The sequence below is a fragment of the Galeopterus variegatus genome, unplaced genomic scaffold (assembly GCF_000696425.1).
Source record: "Galeopterus variegatus unplaced genomic scaffold, G_variegatus-3.0.2 Scaffold1782, whole genome shotgun sequence".
Classification (NCBI taxonomy): domain Eukaryota; kingdom Metazoa; phylum Chordata; class Mammalia; order Dermoptera; family Cynocephalidae; genus Galeopterus; species Galeopterus variegatus.
Genome location: NW_007727893.1, coordinates 132911 through 154572, shown reverse-complemented (window position 1 = coordinate 154572; position 21662 = coordinate 132911). Strand labels below are relative to the sequence as shown.

The 21662-nt window shown below is 36.1% G+C and overlaps 1 protein-coding gene across 1 annotated transcript in view; it reads right to left on the bottom strand.

Moving 5' to 3' along the window:
* THADA (thyroid adenoma associated) overlaps positions 1 to 21662 on the bottom strand; it is a 151778-nt gene that overhangs the window by 63060 nt on the left and 67056 nt on the right. Inside the window, exons 22-24 of the mRNA XM_008578920.1 lie at positions 11121 to 11253; positions 8077 to 8190; positions 3912 to 4034 (exon numbers count right to left, since the gene is read on the bottom strand). Coding sequence (XP_008577142.1) covers positions 3912 to 4034; positions 8077 to 8190; positions 11121 to 11253 — 370 coding nt within the window. The remainder of the gene's footprint in view (positions 1 to 3911; positions 4035 to 8076; positions 8191 to 11120; positions 11254 to 21662) is intronic.

Here is a 21662-nt window from a genome sequence, read left to right as displayed (position 1 = left end):
AACACTGAGGGTTGCGATCCGTTGCCGGACACGGAAAAAGACAAAAAGAAAAAAAAAAAGAAGGGTGTCCCTACATTTCTGTGTGATAGTATAAATGGTTCAAGGACATCTGCTTCAGGTAGTGTTTTTTATTTTTCAGTATTTCATCCACACTTTCTGTCCCTGTCCACTATAAAGCTAACGAGGACCAAACTGAAGTAGACATAGAATTGAGATAAAGGTTGTGACTGATGGACAAACTGAATTCTCAACTCTCAAATCACTGATAGTAAATGCAAATATGAATCATTAATGGTAAATCTTAATGTGATTAATGCAGAAAGTCATTAACAGAGCTAATATATTTTGAAAACACATAGTAGTAACAGCAATAAAAACATGTCCCCTTTTAGGAAGGATGGATGGAGAATGCAAGTAAAAAGGACAGCAAAGACAGAGAAGAGGAAGTAGTAGTAAAGTTGAAAATGGAGAGATTAGAATGGCTGCCAAGTAAATCCAGCTATAATCAATCCTTCTCACAAGGGAAACACCAGAAAACCTTCCTGACCCTTACCTCCCTCTCTACTGAGCCCCCAACGTATAGTTGGTAGAGACTTGGTGTTTAGCTGCAAACTGACAACTGCTACCAAAGTTTCTCTCCTTTCTTTCAAACTTCTTCTTTCCTTTCTGGCATAAAAAAGCTTCCACACAGATTTGTGCAAGATACAGAAGAGTTAGGTAAATGAAAAGAAAATTAGGTTAGGCAAACGTGTGCATGTGTATGCATGCACGCACGCCAGCCAAAAACACTGTCTTTTGGCAGAACTATTATAATAGCTTCCTGATTGGCCTTCCTCCTTCCCTCTTGCCACCTTACAATCAAGTCTTCACTTTGCTTTTCAACAACAGTGGGAGCCACAGTTTCAAACCCTAAGTCTGCTCCATCTACACCCATGGAGGTTCTGGCTTATCCATACATTTCCAGACTCAGATAAGGTACTACATAACAGGGCATGGGATCTGACTTCCCTAGCTGCTGCTCAAGGGTTGTGCCAACACTGGCCCAAGTTGTGTTAATGCCTCAAGAGGTGAACTTTGGCCAATAAGAGACAGGAGATATGACTGTTCCCAGAGGTAGTAGTTTCACACAGTCTGGCTAGAAGATGTTCCATGTGACAAGACAAGAACTCAGTTTTCCTGCAAGGTTAAGATCTGCTTGGTAATAATGCCTTTCTTCTTTCCTAGCCTCATTTACTCTTCTTACTTCGGGTTTGTACTCAGTAAAACCTTAAGAAATTAGGCTTTACCTCCAGCTCTGTTTTCTAAGAAAACAAGACCAAAACCCTAAAGAGTAGGTGAAATGCACCTCCTTTGTATTCCTATAACACCCAAAACCTCCTTCTGCAATAGCACTAATTCTGTAGTCAGAGAGAAAATAGCTGTGTGTCCTTAGACAAAGTTATTTTACCTCTGAGCCTTGTTTCCCTTACCTATAAAATGAAGATTATAATAGAACCTACCTCAATAATAGAACCTACTGAGATAATCCATGTAATGTAAATAATTCCAGATATATGAAAAATACTTACTAAGACAGCCATCATTATGATTATGTCTTATTTATCCTTGTATTTCTAGTGTTTAACATATCATGTATGGGCCGGCCTGGTGGCGCACTCGGTAGAGTGCGGCGCTTGGGAGCGCAGCGGCGCTCCCACTGAGGGTTTGGATCCCATATAGAGACCGGTCCGCTCACTGGTTGAGCGCGGTGCGGGCGCAACACCAAGGGTTGCGATCCCGTTATCGGTCACGAAAAAAGACAAAAAGGTAAAAACAAACAAACAAACAACATATCATGTACAACACAGTAGGTGAGTCCAATGCCTAGTATGTTACAACGCTACATTTTCCCTGTATGTTAAAAATGCCTACTAGGTAGCAAAGATTAAGAGAGCTGTATGATCTCAATACAAAAGACTGAGGAATCTGTAAAAACAAATTAAATATATACATGAATGCTTTCTGGAAAATGTTCCTTTACTGCAAATTAAAATTAATTTTACATGAGTTTTTTTCCTCTCTAACTTATCAGGAAAAATAATTAAGTTAAAAGTACAGATGTAGTCAGCTTTTAGGCAAAGATATACTCTTCGAAAGATGTGTACAAATCAAATTTCTGTAAATCAAAACATATTTCACACACACTAAAAAAAAATCAGCCTTTAAATTACTTCAGGCCTAGCCAGTTAGCTCACTCAGTAGAGCATGGTGCTGATAACACCAAGGTCAAGGGTTCAGATCCCCAGACCAGCCAGGCACCAAATAAATAAATTAATTAACAGAGAATGCTACAATAAATTGTTTTCGTTAAATGAAGATTCCTTCACACTCATGGATTAGGCTGATTTATAATTTTGGTCTTAGATTTTGTTTTTATAAAGAAGAAAACATAGCAATCAATGTATTAAGCCAACAGTGTCAATCATTATAACTATGATGTTTATTTTCTCTAGTAAAGCAAACTGAATAGAAACAAAAGATTTCTTCATAACCAATGTTAAAAAGGAAGATCCCAAGACTTAAAATTATATATCAGCACTTGTACATATTTATGCAGTCTTTTGTGGCTATATGTGTGCATAGAGGTACTATTCACACACAAAACCCACAGGAAAAAAAAGGGAGAAAATCTATAAGAATTCTAATAATGATTATATCTGCATGGTGGTTTAACAGGTTACTTTATTGTTCTTATTATGCTTTTCTTTATTTCCAAAATTTCTTCAGCACACATGTATTAATGTTTAGGTTCTCAAAGAATACTCCTTTCAAAAAAATGAATCACTTATTTCTTGCACTTTCAGTTTTGCTAAGAAGTTGGAAACATCACCAGGTTTCATTCTCTAAAATGAAACCTTTTCTCTTTTCACAGAAAATATTTAATGGTTCACCTGGTATTAATGGCTTGAAGAAAATTATACTGATATTTCTGGTAATAAGTTTTATGATCTCTAGTCTTCCTGATGTTCAAGCCACATTCCTACTTCTTTGACTCTATTGATGGTATACAGGTATTGCTCTGCTTCCTGCAAATGCAAGAGATAAACACTATGTCCTCAGTAGTAGTTAATGCACTGCTCCTAGATAGAATTCCAGAAGTTTGTATCTCTTACAGGAAGATGCACAATTTTCCAGGCAAGAGTTGGCAACCTCGAGGACTTCTCATCACACTGGGAGTCTATGCCTTTGGTTGCCACTGCAATATACTGGCTCTCAATTACAGGCTTACCATATGAGTACGAAAAGGTTTGTGCAGCTCACTAATTGGAAACCCTGCCTTTCTAGGAAATGCTCTGCTCTGCAGGTAATATATTAAGATCTAGCTGCTTTTTTCCTCTTCCTTTGCCAGAACTTTTTTCTTTCTTTTTTTTTAGGTCAGGGGATCTTAACCTTGGTGTTGTTAGCACCACACTCTCTGAAGTGAGCTAACTGGCCATCCCAATATAGGTATCCGAACCCATGGCCTTGGTGTTATCAGCACCACACTCTCCCAAGTGAGCCACGGGCCGGCCCCTGCCAGGCATTTTTTCAAAGCCACATTTCAAGCACTATTACTCAGTTTTTATATTTTAAGTGACACAGTGTACTATCACTACAAGGTACACTGTGATAAGTTATATACTATAAACCTTAAAGCAACCACTAAAATAAGAAAACAGAATTATGGCTAACAAGACAACAAACGAGATAAAATGGAACCATAAAGTGTCAAGAGTCAAATGTAGCTTGATCCAAGGATTTATCCCTTAGAGATACTCCTTGATAAAATGTAGCACAATATATATTGAACACCATCCAGTGAAAGGTTAGTTTATTAAAACCTACTCAGAAGAATAATTAAGTCAATGAAAATGAGTGGCAAAAGCACTTACTGCCCAGACAGGTGATGTAAAGCCTAGAATTGTAGCCTTAGCTCCATCAGCAACATAAGGAATAATATTTTCTCCCAGACGTGCATCTCTGAACAAGGCTCTAAGAATATTTAGAGCATGAACCTAGAACAAAAATTTCAAAATTAGTTGTCAGTTGAAAACCATGGTAATTCAAAATCTGTACATATCCAACAGCACAGCCCCAAAAGAAAAAATTACTGAATTACAAAGAGAAATGAACAATCCACAAATGAAGCAGCAGATTTAATAAAACACATCCAATAATAAATAAACCCATTTAAAAACTTAATAATATTCGAATGATGAAATAATAAAGCTTGATACAATCCTGTACCTAACAAGTAGAGACACCATATTCTTTTCAGTCACACATGGAACATTAATTTTTTAAAAAATACCTCAGACCTAGCCACAAATAGAGTCTCAACAAATAACAAATCAGTAACTTACAGATTATGTTCTGATCACAGAGAATTAAGTTAAAAATGGCTTTTTAAAAAATACTTTAAAAACTGACACAACCCATTTTAAAATACATCAAAACACTGGGGAAAGAAAAGTTTTTTTTTAACATTTGGAGCTGAAAAATAATGAAGATGCCACATATCAACATTTGCAGGATGCAGCTTAACTGGAACTTAAAAAGAACAATAAATTCAAAATAGAGAAAGAAAATAAAAAGATAACAGCAGAAATTATTAAAATAGCAAAGATACAACTAAGAGCATTAAAAAAACCAAAAGGTGATTCTTTGAAACAGAAACAAACCTCTGATAAGACTAACCAAAAAGAAAAGAGAGGAGGCACGAATAAGCAATATTATGAATGCCAACGAGGACATGACCACAGATACAGCAGAAAATAAATGTAATACTATGAGTAATCCTACCTTAATCAATTTGAAAAACTAAGATAAAATGAATAACTTCCTAGAAAACAGAATTTATCAAAACAAATTCAAGGAGAAATTGAAAACCTAGACAGCTAGTAGCATTAAGTAAAGGAAATCAATAGTTAAAAATCCTCCTGGAGACTTAAAAAAAAAAAGAAAAACCCAACAAATTAACTGCAACAGTAAAAGAGACCCACATGATTTTACAGATAAATTCTACAAACATTCAAAGAATAGATAATGTCAATATTATATAAGCTGTTAATAAATTTATTTTATGAGTCTGGTACAGCCTGGCTATCAAAACAAGGTAGGGACAACTACTTCCAGAAAATGGTAGTATCTATTAAAGCTGAATATACACATATCCAGTAACCATTCTATAGACTCAACAGAAATGTACACACACGTTCACCATTAAGCATGTACAAGAATGTTCTTAAAAGGACTACCCACAATAACCCAAAATTAAAACTACCCAAAATCATCAACAGCAGAATGGATAAATTGTATACTACTATACAGCAATGAGAATGGATAAATTATAATACAGATGAATATCAAACATAATGTTGACCCAAAGAAACCATATCAAAAGCATGGCTTATAATGTATGGTTTCATAACATTCAAAACAGATAAAACTAAAAGTAAGGTGTTAGAAGTTAGGCTAGCAGTTACTCTTTGGGAAAGTGTGGTGACTGAAGGGAGCATGAGGGGGCTTTAGGTCATAGAAAAGTTCTACTTCTTGATAGTTACACAAGTGTGGTCACTTTGTGAAACTATTGAGGCACACATACGAATGACTTGTACACGTCTCTATATGTGTATTTATGATTCCATAAAAAATGTACATTTTAAAAAAAGGACAGGGACAGCATGAGAAAGGAAAGCCACCAGCTAATCTCAGTTATGAAGGTTCCCGCTCACTGGCTGAGCGAGGCGCGGGAGCAACACCGAGGGTTGCGATCCCTTGCCGGTCCCCGGTCCGGTACGGGGGCAACATTGAGGGTTGCGATCCGTTGCCGGACACGGAAAAAGACAAAAAAAAAAAAAAAAGATTAAGAATTAGAAAGGTAAAATAAACCTAGTATCTATTTACTGAGGGTATGATTATCTGTAAAGAACATCTGAAAGAATTTATAGACAAGTCAGTTGTATCACAGCAATTCAAGTAGGTTGTTGAATATAAGCACAAAAATCCAAAAAAATCAATTGCATTTTTATGTACCAGTAACAGATAATTTAATTTTTTAAAATATCATTTATAATTGCAAGAAAAAATAAGATATTTAGAAATAAATCTCACAAAAGATCAGTAAGACTTTTACAGAAAATTATTTTTTTAAAAAGTAAAAGACATTAAGGAAGATCTGAATTGTTCATGGAAGAGTCAATATGAAAAAATAAGTCATTTTTCCCAAATAAATCATTACATTTAAATTTCAGCCAAAATTCCAAAAGGGATTTTTGTTGAACTTAACATGCTGATTCTAAAATTTATATGGAAGAACAATGGGACTAATGTAGATGAGGTAATTCTGAAGAGATTCACCTTACCAGATATCATACTTACTATAAAAATATTGTAACATATGTGGCTTTGGCCCAGGGATAGATTAATAGACCAGTGGTATAGAGCACAGAAACAGAGCCATGTATCAATGAAAACAGTACATTAGAGGTAGTGTTATTAAAAAAGGGAAAAGTTGTATTATATCAAAAATGTTCATATATTAGTTATCTAAATGGTTGCATATTAGTATGCAAATGAAAAACAATACAACTATTTTCTTATTTCATACATAAACTGTACATTTTGGTGTGCTGAAATATTTCAAAGAGATACATAATAAAAATAATAAAGAAATAAGCCATGGAAGGGGAGAAGGAAAGCAAATTATCAACTAAAGCCTAGAATACTAGTCAAGAGACAAATTTTTAAATTTCACCAGTTTCATAAAAATGATCACTAACATGTCATTAATCACCTTGCAGCAGAGTTGGGCAACGATTATCCAGTGCTCTTTAAAACCAAACCCCATTATTTTTTACATGTTCTTATAAAAATGACATTTTTTAAAAGTGATAGTCTAGGAAAATAGAATCAATTATATTTTTCACATTTCATTGGACAATGTCTTGAAATGGTCATTTTTGAAAGGTGATTAATAAAAATTTAGTTGAAGTTTTTTAAAGAAATAAAGAAATTTCATATCTTACAGTTACTTGCCACTATGTGCCATATGTTAATAATCCCCATCCTTTTCTACCAGTCCACATTCTGGCCCATGGGCTCTCCTTTAACACTTCCCACAGGCTCTGAAACAAAATCATGTGTACTTATTGAACTTGATTGTAAACTTCAGCTCTCAGTCTGTTCCCTGACCTACCAGGTGCCTCCCACAGTTGGATAGGAAGTATTTACTGAATAAGCCTAGACTATAAGGCACAAGAAGTATTTGACAGGTATTTACTACCTATAGCAGTGGAGTAGATGTGAGGAGTGCTTAACCCAACTTCATATACACAGGAAGTGACTAAAAGGGACTAAATATTAGCTAAAATTAAAATGTGAATATACCAAAATTAGATACTATATATTAGGGAAATATTCAACTGTTGACTAAAAAATGTACATCAACTCAAAGAAGCACACATGAAGTTTTAAAGAGATAGCATGTTCATTTTCAAATTTTTAGATGCAATAGTAATATTATAAAATATCTTATGTAAGTTGGATATTTTCACCACATTAAAAATAGCTCATTTGGGGGCTGGCCAGTTAGCTCAGTTGGTTAGAGCACAGCACTGTAACACCAAGGTCAAGGGTTCAGTTATCCATACTGGCCAGCCACCAAAAAAACCCAAAAAACAAAAACAAACAAGAAAATAGTTCATTTTGATCAATGTATGTCAACTAAAGCAATGATTAATTCTGTATACAGGAAAGACCTTTTGTATACAGAAAAAAAAAAAAACTATTCAAATATGCTTCAAATATCTGTCCAATCTTCAAGAGTTCTATAACTTTAGTAGATATATATATATAACTAAAGCAATGATTAATTCTGTATACAGGAAAGACCTTTTGTATACAGAAAAAAAAAAAACTATTCAAATATGCTTCAAATATCTGTCCAATCTTCAAGAGTTCTATAACTTTAGTAGATATATATATATATTTTTTTAAATACAGCAAAGATTCAAAACCACTGCCCTCCTAGCAGTGTTTGTGTATATCCACTATTACCTGGGGGACAATGCTCTGAGAGTCATCTGTAGGCCCAGCCAAAGAGATTAACTCTTTCATTGTTATTTTCAACAAATCCATTTTGCCTTTCTTTGGTTCAGATGCCAACAGTGCCTATGGAAAAACAAGACAAAAATTAACAAGGCTCTCATTTTAGACACACCTATTTGCTTCCCTGAATCAATCCCAAAATGCAAAACCCCCTTTTATAAAAACAAGTGATTACCAAAGCAAGTTAATTAAGCCATGTGGCCTTGGGCAAGTGGCTTAACCTCCCATCCCTTAGATTTCTCATCTGTAAAATTAGGTGAAGGTGAAATCATGTTATCTCTAAGGTTACACTTCCAGTTTGCTTGTTAATTATATAATGCTGAGAGGCTGAGAAAGGTTTCTTATTGACAATTTCTTAAGAACCATAATTTGGTGGCAGGTCTCAGATACGAAAAGCAAGTCAGTTTTAGTAACAAATTAATTCAACAAAAAAATTCTCTTTTACTTAAAAAACAAAAAAATCCTGAATTGAGTTTCTTAAAAGTATTTTAAAGTGCCCTGGAGATTCATTAGTTATATAATTTTTCACAGAACAATCTATACCTAGAGGACTACTCAAATCATAGCATTTGTCCATGGGACAAAAAAAATACTATAAATTCCAAAGGGGTCCTAATTTGAATTTTCAAGGAGCTGCTATTTACTTTGTATCCAACATTTTGTCAATATCCATTAAACATAAAAATCAGATATCAACAACTTGAGGCAATAAAAAGGAATGAAGTACTGTTACAAACTAAAATATGGATGAACCTTGAAAACATGCTAAATGAAAGAAGCCAGACACAAAAGATCATATATTGTATGATTCCATTTATACGGAATGGTCAGAAGAGGCAAATCTATAGAGACAGAAGGTAGATTAGTAGTTGCCTAGGGCTGGGAGTAGCAGAGGTAAAGGGAAATGGAGAGTGATTGCTAATAGGTGTGGGGTATTTTGGGGGTGATGTCCTAAAATTGGATTGTACAATGGTTGTACAACTCTGTAAATATACTAAAAACCACTGAATTGTGAACTTTAAATGGGTGAACTCTATAGTATGTGAATTATTTCTCAATAAAGCTGTTAAAGAAAAATCATTTCAGTCACATTCTCAGACTCCCTTCCTCTCTATCTACTACTTTTCATTTGTATGGCTCCCAAGAGTGAAAGTTTCAAGCTACTCAACTTCTTGTGAAGCATTTATATTCCATAGAAGAGGTACATAAAGACACATACTCAAAAAAAGAGTTAGGTTCAAAAGAAATTTCTGACAGTATATTTATGCTCTGAAAACATACATTACTTTTTAAAATGACTATTCTTAAAAAATGTTTTATCTATCTACACAAAGGTAAGCTCAAAAACTAAGCAGGCAGTTTTTCTCCATAGCTAACACTAAGCAGAGGAGTCCACCAAAACAAAGAATATAACTTTACTGGTAAGTCATGCTAAAAGACATGGGGACTCTCTGTGAGCAGATTTTCCTAATGATTTAGACTTTAATCATGTAAAATAAGTAAGAAAGCTACATGCAATTACTGAAATGTCTCCTGGGAACCATGACTTTTTTTCTTCAAAGAGCTGGTCAAAATTATGACACTCTTGCCAACGCTAGGGTAAGAAAGTGCACCTCCTGATCACTCTGTCACGATAACCAGTATTTTGTACAAGTTGGGCACCAGAGGTAGAATAAGCACACAGCACAAATAAGCAGCACAAACAAACAACTCAGTGTTTCCTTAACATTTGTCTTCAGACAGATGAATAATGCATAAACACACCAGATCAGAATGAATTACAGGCAGGAGAATGAACCACACTGATCCAGAATGGGTCAGATCAGAGAGGAGCTGATTTTTGAAGGTCAGCAAAATCCATCCAGTAGAATTACCCCAACGATCTCTGTCAACAACCTCCATAATTGGTGCCCACTGTCTCCAAAAATTATGAAGTGACTTTGGGAATTGAGAGAGGAATAAGAAAGAGAAGGAAAAAAACGTAGTGGCACTAAAAAAAGAACAGAGACTTCATTTCTCTTCTTTTCATTCCTTTTATTATACCATCCCATTCCTGAACTTTATCTTACTGACTATTAAATATTAAAGGCTTTTCAGGATGGGGTCTGATTTAGTATTGTGAAAACAATGGTTTTTATTCTTCAGGATCATGAAGGTGATAGTCTCTTAATTTCTACACTGTGGAAATAAAATATTTTCCCATCAACAGCAATATCTGGGTATGCTGATAACGGGGCAATCTTTAGGGTATGATGTTAAGTGAAAAAAAGCAAGGAGAAAGTATACATAAATACATTTTCTCTGTGTTCAAAAGGAAAATGCACTCATACACATCATCACAAGCAGAGGGGCTCAGGAGTCAGGCTGCCTGGGCACAAGTCTCAGCTTGGCCTTTACTATTTCTGTGGCCATTAGCAAGTCACTTAACTTTTCTAAGCCCCAGTTTCTTCAACTAGAATATATGGATGACAGCAATGTCTATCTCACGGAGTTTAAAGAAGGATTAAATGAGGTAAAATATGTGAAATAACCACTAATAAATGTCAGCTATTAAGATTATGATCATTTTATGGATGGACGTTTTATGGAAGGATTGAAAAGAAACTGTTAAGACTGGTTCCCTACAGAGAATCTTGAGGGTCTTGAAATAAGAGGAAGACTATTTTTTTGTAATTAAAAAAAAAAAAAGCAACGTGCACTTCCTTGAAGTGAGAGATGAATGTGCTACAGTGATGTCTGCCTACTTAATACACAGGTGGAAATCTGTACCACCCTCTGTTTATATTGCAAGACTGACCTCTTAGGGGGTTTGTTCCAAGAACAGATCTGTCACAGGAACACACTGTTCATGCCTTAAAACAAAGCCACAAATGCTATGGTATTGAAGAGACAGAAATGTCCATCATGCAATATGCTTACTCACATGTCAAAGGGGTTAGAATACATTATCAAAAGACAAATAAACAAATAGGTGCAGTCCTATAGATAAGTACCTGTATGTAGAAAGGAATTCCAGCACTGCGCCTTGTAGCACAGAGTTTAGATGAAGGATCACTGCATTTAATTTCCTCTAAAACATTCCATAACCATTGTTCTGGCAGTTTTTGCAGACTCACATTAGGGCACCTAAAAGGCACAAATACACAAACATTTGGAATTATCAGGTACCAAAAAGTAAAAGTACACACTACTGACATTCATTAACAATGTTAGAAAAGAATAAATAATAATAAATACGCTTATACGGGGGGGAGGGGATGGAACTAAAAATGTCCCACTTGTAGTTTTCACCTATTTTCCTCTTTATTATGGGACTTAGGATTTGAAGCTATTAAAAATTCCATTTCTTACAACTACTGTGTGTAAAGCACGTCTTGTCTGCAAAATAAGCTTTAAAACATAGTCTCACATCCATACTCAAAATGTTCTGAAGGTTAATCAAGTTCTCACAGCTGTTTTATACTATGAGACTCAAGAATTCCAACAAAGAGAATGTAGCTTTATAGTTTAAGTTCTATATTTATAGAGATTATACATAATCAAACAAAACACACTTTAAACTACATTTTAGTAACCATTTTTTTTCTCAAAATGTGGCCTGAAACAAATAAAATTTTCAACCAGATGCGATAGAGAATTAAGAAAGCAAGTTATCTGGGAAGAGGCATAAATGTTTTGAAGTTATTTGAACATTATTTCAGTGAGCTTCTGCTCTATTACATTAAGTGTTATCCTAGAGTGCTTAAGAACATTTAATTTTTTTTTTTTTTAATTTTTAAACTTTGCCCTACTGGATTGCATAACATTATCCATATTCAGTGGTAGGTGGACAAAAATTATCTTAGGAAGATAGGACCTAGATTTAACTGAAATTAATATATGAAAATAAATAGATAAAGCCCAAAGGAAAAATACTCATTTAAATAGAGGAAGACATTTTGTAGAAAGATAACTCATTTCCAATTCATAGTGAGAATTATTAGATCTCTTAGAAACACATTTGGGTTTTTCTTTATTCCAGTCTGGTGTAAAATAGACAACTTCATTTTCTGACTAGACATTCCAAACAGCAACTAAAATTTAGCTGTATGTTTTATATATGAAAAACTATATATAAATAATACTATTTTAAAGGAGGCATTTTAAAAAGTTAGACACAGACCTAAAAACTATTTCAGCCACATATTTACAATCAAATCTCCCTATTCCCAGCAGTCTCTGTAATGTTAAAGGTTTCCTTTTAGCATGGTTTAAAAATCAATCACTTCACCCCTGCTTCTTTCACCCTACCCCCAGCCGCCAGACCACCAGCTACCAAAAATCTCAACCACTAGATTAAAAGAGATCCAAAGACATAACAACCAAGTGCAACATGTGAACTTTGTTTCGATCCTGATTTTAACAAACCAAATATATTTTAACATTATGATTTAACAAATATGATTTTAACAAAACAAATATACTTAACAAAGATGTTGTCAAGTAATACAGGAAATTACATATTAGATGACATCAAGAAATTATTTACAGGAAGTGCCAATAGCACTGTGAACACGGAAGAAAGTGTCCATATTTTAGAGATGCATACTGAAGTGTGTAGGAATAAAAATCACACATTGGGAATGTACTTTATAGTACTTCAGCAAACAACTACGAAAAGGGACAGATGAAGCATGTGTGACAGAACTTTGGTAACTGTTGAATCTGGACGATGGATAAAGGCGGTTCATTAAATTATTCTCTCTACTTTACACATTCATATGTTTGAATTTTTTCATTTAAAAAAAACTTCCCGTACTTTTATATTTTTAAGGATTGAATTTACTCCCCAATCACTGGATTTTATTTATTTTTAAAATTAAGATAAATGCCTTGTATTTCATGGGATAATTTCTCTAGTTTATTACTAACATTGCCAGGTTGGTATAATCCTCACATAGTTGCCCAATCAAAAACTGAAATCCAAATTCCTCAGAGCAATTATTGAAGTGTTAAGGATACAGTTACAGACTAAAGTATATTTGGGCTAATCTGTTTCAAAATGGGTGAGCAGGGAAAAGAGGGAAAAAAAGAGAAAATTAAAGCAGAAGTCATTTTTTTGTGTGTGATCTAACCATCCAAAAAAGTTGGAATTACAGAAGTAAAGAAAGCAAAAACTACTTGATCTCATATTATCTGTGGATTTCATTTACTTGTATTTTCTTCTTCCCCAGCATAGGACCATGGGCAATTTAGAATTAGCTTACAGATAATGCTGCAGTCTAAGGTCAAGTCTTCTGTAGCGATTTACTATGTAGGAAAAACTAAGGGGAAAAGGAACTACATAAGATAAGGGGTACTTTCCGATTTCCTTACTTTTCCTATCAAGTGCACTGAAATACTAGCACGAGGGTATTTCAAAAAGTTCCTGGAAAAACAGAATTAAAAGGTAATACAAATCTTTCCACGAATTTTTTGAAGACCCCTCATCCACTAAATACTAGTTCAGCAATGTTCCTCAACACTGTCAGTGAGCCTCTCCTGGGCCTCCCTGAGCTGGCAAACAGAGGTTCTAGACAACCAACCAATTCCGGAAGGCAGGCAGGTCTGGGATCAGAGTGGGCTGTCTCACTATGCATCACCCTTCCTTGCATCTACTTAGAAATGGCTCTTGACTATTAACCAAATCTCAATCTATCTAACTCCTCTTCCACCTCGATCAAATTCTCCTAGCTTGAAAGATTGCCTATGACCTGGACCCAACTCTCCTACTTAAATCTAACCTTAACTTTTCCAAATTCCTACACAGACCTTATTTTTGGTAAAGTTATTCTCTTTGCTGGTTCCCATATTAACACACAACACACACATACACCCCACAAACACATATACCCCATATTCCCAACTAAGCATTTGTTTATGGTCTCCATACTTATCCCTATTCATCCAAATTGATGAAACTTCTCCCAAATACTGCAATGGTACTCACAAGCACCTTTCTTTTCTCAAAGCTTCTAATTTACTTGGGGCAACTACTGAGCATAAGGTATACAGGGGTGTTATGGAAGGGGTGGAATTTGAGCTCGACTTCGAAGGATGTGTAGGTAAAACGGTAAAAGGCCCACATACCTGGGGTTAAGGAAGTAAGAGATGAGAGGACTGGAGAAATAGCTTAAGTCAAGGCCCCAGAAGCAATTCCCTGATTTAGATTCTTGGCTAATATAACTGTAAACAGTTATCCAGGTCTATTTATTCACTTGAGTATTACATACTAAGGACCAAATGCTCCCTGTTAATTTGGGGAATTTGAAGACAAAAGCCAGAAGAATAACTACTGAGCATAAGGTATACAGGGGTGTTATGGAAGGGGTGGAATTTGAGCTCGACTTCGCCGTTCTAATAGGTCAAGGCTGGCAAAGTGCCCTCAACAGATCCCACTCTGCCCAGTGCCAAGGACCCAGGAACCTCAGGAGCTCTGGGAAATGCTCAAGGAAGCACCTCCTACCATCTAGTCCCAACTTTCTTCTGCTCTGGAATTCCCCAGGATCAAACCAGCTTCTCTGCAGAGTCCTTTAATTGTCTGGTTTCCAATTTGTATGATGCCATTGGACCCTATTTCTCTAATTTCCTTGCTTCCCTGCTTCCTGTTCTACATCTCTCCCAGGTCAGTCCTGCCCCCACAGCCATACAAGGAAATTTGGTCCAATAATAGAACTCACATCCTTTTTACTAAAATGAAACATACTATATTTTAAACAAAATATACTTACAAGTTTTATTTAAATAATTATATTGGAAATATACCTGCCAGCCACAAAGGAAAGAAAAACAAACATTTATTGAATGTTTATCATACATCAGATACAACACCAAGCTTTTCACGCCTTCATCCTGGCAACAAATTATGAGAAAGTATTATTTTTTCCAACTGACAGATGAGAGAGTATATCACAGTGGTTAGGAACACAAACTATGGGTTATCTGGTTTAGAATCCCTTCTCTGCCACCTAACAGCTGTATGATCCAGGACAAGTTAGAAAACATCTCCATTTCTCACTTTCCTCTTCTAGAAAATGAAGGTTGTTGGGGGGATTAAATGAGTTTATTCTTGTAAGGTGTTTAATACGTTCTTAACAGTCATTTTCTAAAATTATCTATTATTATGAGAAAAGCAAGTTTAAAAGAGTTTCACTTGAACTTCTGATAGAGATGGGACAGTTGGTTTACATTTTGACAAGACAACCCCCATGCACACACACACGACACATATTAATAATAACCAAAACATATAAACAGAAACCCCCAAACTGGCCGAGATCAAAAACAAGATAATCACCCAGGTAAAACTGAATAGAAATGCAAAGCAGTGCATATGCTGATACCAGAGATCCACTGGGTTACAAATTTAGAAGCAGCAGTGGTGGCCAAGAAGTCAGTTCCTGTGGGGAAACTCACATTGTACCCAGCAAACAGGAAATTTCAGTGGCCTTCTCTCTCCTGAAAAGAGACTGAAAAAAGGGCTACTGCCAGTGCTGCCTGGGGCTGCAATACCAGGAAAAGCCATAAGCAGAACCAGGCCGACTGTTAATTCAGTGACTAGACTGGTGACATCCCTGATAAACTTGTGGGGTGGGAGACCCAAAATGCCACTATCTAATCTACTTCCTCTGACAGAGAGGAATGAGCCCAGAGAAATAAGTGAAAAAAGGTTTCCAAGCATAGCCAGCAAACCAAAATTCAAAATACAAAAATAAATGTTGTATTAAGAAAGACAATCTAGGCTGACCAGTTAGCTCAGCTGGTTAGAGCGTGGTGTTATAAAACCAAGGTCACAGGTTTGGATCCCAGTACCAGCCAGTCACCAATAATAATAATAATGATAATAACAATAATAAAATAATGATAATTCTTTAATTAAAATTAAATATAATCTTTAAAAAATCAATAATTAGAACATGAACATAAATTCACTCCATACAAAACTAATTTTACGGAGCAGTCTGACAAACACCTTAAAATAATGTCCAGTACACTCAAGAGATAGATGAAGGAGTAACTTCTATTTAAGAGCAAGAAATTATAAAAAACAGGCAGTACTAAAATAAGAACAAGCATACATAAAAACAAAGATTTTTTTTTATTGAATCATTGATTATACATATTTTTGGGATTCAATGCTGACACACGTTGATCAAATCAATATTACTAGTATGCACATTGTTACAAATTGTACTTATTCTTTATGCCCCTTGTCCAATCTCTCCCTATTCTCCTCCCCCTCCCCCCTCCCACCACTGGTAACCCTAGAGTTCTTCTCTTCTTCTGAAAGAGTAATGGTTACTCTGCTGATTTGTTGCCTAGATGATCTGTTCAATGCTGAGAGGTATGTTCAGGTCCCCCAATACTATCATTGAGCAGATGCTTCTTCTGTCACTCTGGAATGGGCTTTGTGGAGAAAGACATTCTCTTCTTTTCTTTGGTCTCTGCTGGTGACTATCCTTGTATCAATGTACTCCAGTGGCTGGCGGACCATCTGCATGGTGGTTGTGATGTCTAGCCACTTTCACGGCAGCTGTGGTTACTGTGGTGGGCCACCCACATGGTGGTGATGTTTTTGGCATGCTCCTTGGCACTGGCAGTGTGCCTGGTTGTGGGGGGTCCAGTCCCCAGCTCTATGCCTCAGGACTCCGGGCAGGCCCCCCAGACACTTGTAGTGTGCCTAGGTGTGCGTGGGGGATGGGGGGGTCAGGTTCCCAGCTCCAGACCCCAGGCGGGGGTTCCAAGGCACTAGTGGTATGGGTGTGGGCGGGAGGGGGGGGGGTCCAGTCCCAGGCTCCATGCACCAGACCCCCAGGCAGGGCCCCAAAGCACTTGCAGTGTGCCTGGGTGTGGGCAGAGGGGTTCAGTGCCCGGCTCCATACCCCGGGCCCCCAGGTGGGGCAAAATAAAGATATTTGAAATATCAGAAATGGAAGTCTACTTTCAAAATTAAAAAAAAAAAACAGATGAATTCTAGAGAATTAGTGACTGAAAAGACAGTTTTCTGGGAAATTTACTCAAAATAGTACACAGAACAACAAAAATTTTAAATGTATGCATGTGTATACATATGCTAGTTTAGGAGAATCCAACTTAAATCTAAGGAATTACAGAAAACAGGAATAGAGTAACTATTGGTAGGAAAATATTCAAAGAAATATTTAAAAATTTTCCACTATTGAAGAAAGTCACAAGGCCTTAGATTCAAAATACATTCCAAGTACCTACTCCAAGTAAATATATCCATACCTACACATAACACAGTAAAATTGTGATTAGGTGAAAAACCTTTAAAGCAACAGGATATTTAGAGGAAAAACAGGATATCTACAAAGGAATATCAATTACACCACACAAGTATCTCATTGGCAATAATAAAACACATAGTACATATCTTAGAAACACTGAAGGAAAGTAACTGTCAATCAAAATTTTACCCCAGGTTAAACTAAATTCAGAAGTGGAGGTAAGATAAAGACAATTTGAAATATACAAAGAGTAAGTCTATCTCCCAGAGGCCCTCACTAAAAGAAATTCTAAAGGATGTACTTCAGCCAAGTTAAGAAAACCAAGAATAGTTTCAATCAGTCTACTAGATATCTCAAAATTAACATGCCCCAACTAAAGTCCTGGTTTTTGTCCCAAACCCTATTCTACCCACAGCTTTCCCCATCCTAATAAATGAATAACAAATCTCTCTCTCTAGAGGCTCAGGCTAAAACCTTCGGTGTCATCCTTTCTCTCAAATACCATATCTAATATGTCAACATCCATTGCCCTATTCTACTGTCAAATTACATCCAAATTCAGATGACTTTTTACTCTCTATCTCCACCACTCTCTAAGCCATCACTATCTCTTTCCTGAATTATAGTAGTATTGCAACCTAACTAGTCTTTCTGTATTCACTATTATACCCTATTCTCAACACAGCAGTCAAAGAAATCCTTTTAAAATGCCAGATCATGTCCCTCCTCTGTTCACAAACCCTCCAATGGCTTCCTATTTTACTCAGTAAAAGTCAAAGTGCTTACACAATGTCTTAGACTATTTAGTCCCCATTACTTCTCTGATCTCATCTTCTACAACTCTTTCCCTTGCTCACACCATTCCAGTCATAAATGGTTTACTTGATATTCCCTAAATGCCTTGAGTCCATGCATCTCAGGACTTCTGCACCTGCCATTCTCTCTGCCTTTCTCCAGGTATTTACATTGTGGCTATGCAACTGTTGATTACAGTATTCGCTATACCTCCCAGGTATAGAAATATGTTCAAATATTTCACACTAATTTTTTTAATTAGTTAAAAAGGGGGGGCAATAATTTGCTCAAGGTTATACAGCAATTAAGTGGCAGAGAGAGAATTAAAATGTAGATCAACACCAAAGCCATTTCTTAATAAAACAGCATTACTTCAAGGTGCTTGCCCTAAATGCTTATTTGGCTTGATCTGCCTCATGATAAAGATACTATCAACTCCCTATTACTTGCTTCAGTGGATTTCATTCTTCCATTTTAAAAAGAATGTATTAAGGGCCGAGCCCGTGGCGCACTTGGGAAAGTGCAGCGCTGGGAGCGCAGCAGCGCTCCCGCCATGGGTTCGGATCCTATATAGGGATGGCCAGGGCGCTCACTGGCTGAGCGCAGTGTGGCCGGTCTCAAAAAGTACAAAAAAAAAAAAAAAGGATGTATTAAGCACCTAGTAAATTTGCTTTGCACTCTGCTCTGTCCTAGAAACAGAGCAGTAAAATAAAAATTCCAATGGCACATAATTCAGAAAGCATTTTCAAGTGGCTCTTGAATGTATTACCAGAGTACATTGTTTTTAAGAATTCATCTTCCTAATCATGATTTATTCAGGTTACCTTTCAGATTGATTTCACCTTTGAATATCTAGCATCAGGGCTGAGGTCAAAGTAGTTCTAAATAAACTGGATGATATGATGGAAAGCTAGATGGAGAATGAAAATATCCTACAGAAAAATCTACTCAGCAGATAACCCATCTGTGATTGACTTGAAGTGAACTGTGTTTCATTCATTTTGTAGATACTCCAACTCCCTTGGGGAACTGGAGAAGTTTATTACCGTTAATAAACTGTTTTCTTACATTAACTGAAAGATTCATGGTGGCCTAAAGAAATTATTTCACCTGCAAACACAAAGCAACTAATTTCACATTTAAACATGAAGTACATTTAAAGCCAATATATGAAGCAAAATTCCCAGAAAAGTATCAAGACCCAGTTGCCAGGAAATTAATCATGTGTAACCTCAACTAAGTAAGGGTAAAGTCTCTGCCGAAATCTTTATTTATCAAATAATAATTTACTTACCAAGCTTTTATCACTAAGGCCTTTTAGCACAAGAAAGAAGAAAACCCTTTCCCTTCCCCATAAACACGGCTTTTATTTTGTCAGGTTGAAGAACAACTCCAAATGAAAATTCATTCAAATAGGGGCCGGCCCGGTGGCGCACTGGATAGTGCGCCGCTTGGGAAGCGCGGCGGCGCTCCCGTCCGAGGGTTCGGATCCCACATACAGACTGGCTCCCGCTCACTGGCTGAGCGAGGCACGGGAGCAACGCCGAGGCTTGCGATCCCGTTGCCGGTCCCCGGTCCGGTACGGGGGCAACACTGAGGGTTGCGATCCGTTGCCGGACACGGAAAAAAGACAAAAGACAAAAAAAAAAAAAAAAGAAAATTCATTCAAATAAATTATGATATCAAGAAAAATAAACATCAATAAAAACAAAGCTATATATTTGACGATTGTTAATAAATTTTTTACCTCATCATGGTTCCTTATTTCTCTTTTGTTATTTTTCACTTGCCAACCATTTAAATAATTTTAAATAAGGCCAAGAAAAAAATGAGTTTGTTTTTGGGAGAAAACCAGAATTTGTCTCTAACCTAGATACAAAGTAAATGACATAATGTTTACCCAAACTCAATATCATCAGTCATCACCATCATCATCTGAATGAAAATGACAATAAATGATGATTTCAACAATAACAAAGTCATAGACTGGTTAGTCAGAATAACAAACTTCTAGATTCCTAAAACAATATACAACACATATCAGTGTAAGTGATACACAGGCAACCAAGGTGTAGAGGGGATAATTAGTACTGGTCTAAAACACAATACAACACATAGAGTTGTATCCTTCCATAAAGATAAAATCAGAGGAAACTAAAAAACATGTTCCTATCTACATATAAAAAAAAGGAATGAGGCTTTCAGGGAAAGTAGATGAAAAGATGATTTGATAATATTAGAATCACCTCCAAATCTCTACCATATTAATATTATGTGGAATTCCATTTTTCTTATCTCAACACTCACCCAAGTCCAAAGTTTTATAAAGCAAAGCTTTTAGCTACCTATAACATAAGAAACAATACAGACTACTGATTCTAAACTGGGGTGGGGGAGTACACCCTTACACTTGGAGTAGCATCCCTTTAGATTTAGACAATGTAAAAAAGAGGTGCCTGCTTTCACAAGTTACATGCTTTAAATATTCCGTGCACTAGTCTAAAATCAACTACTGATGATACTGCACAAACTGATCTTAAGGTTCCAAGTATAGGTAGTAAAAGAGGAGGAGGATAAAGGCAGCTTAGAGAAAAATAGTACACTTTCTGGGAAGAGAAAGCTTACTTCCATTTATTTTATACATTCATGAAGTTTCTCATTTTCCCATTAGGCCCTCCTCCCCTTCCATGCAACTCCATAACACACACATAAGTACTTGTTCATAATCTTAAAGCTACTGTATAGGGTCTATACATATTAATGTTTATACAATTCCCAAGATAACTTTTACTTTTATATCCATGTGGTTGGAGACTCTCAGGAAAAAAAAGATTTCCAGGAAGCACAAAATCCAAACTTATATGGGCTCACAAAGCTATACATACCTGGACAACCTCACTCAACTTCACCTTTTACCATTTTGTTCTTTAACACTCCAAGGACTTTTGTAATATATTTTCCCATTGCTTAGGAAACTCTTCCTCAAAAAGCTGCTGCTTCTTGTTGCTCAGGCCTTGGCTTAAATGTTACTTTAGTCCAAGAGGAAAGAGAGACTTTTCCTTACCACCAAACTTTATCACATCAAAATACATACTCCTATCTGATAGTTTATTATTATTTTCTCTATATCCTTTAAAATAAAAGCTCCATGATATCAGGGACACACTCTATGCTGTCCATTTTTCTATTCTCAGCACCTAGAACAAGGCCTGGCATCCAATAGGGAGCAATTCAATATCTATTGAATTAATCACCTATATTTACCAACTCTGCTGAGTATGCCATTCTAATAAACCTGGCTGAATAAGAAACAGCATACAGTAACTAGAAAAGAAAGTATAAACAAAAGTGTACTCCAATGACAAGAGGTGCCACCATTAGAGCCAGTAGGTGATTCAACTCCTTAGCTTCCTGAAACAGGTATAAACACCTTCCGCAAATCTCCACATACCAAGGTCATAGCACTCATACAAA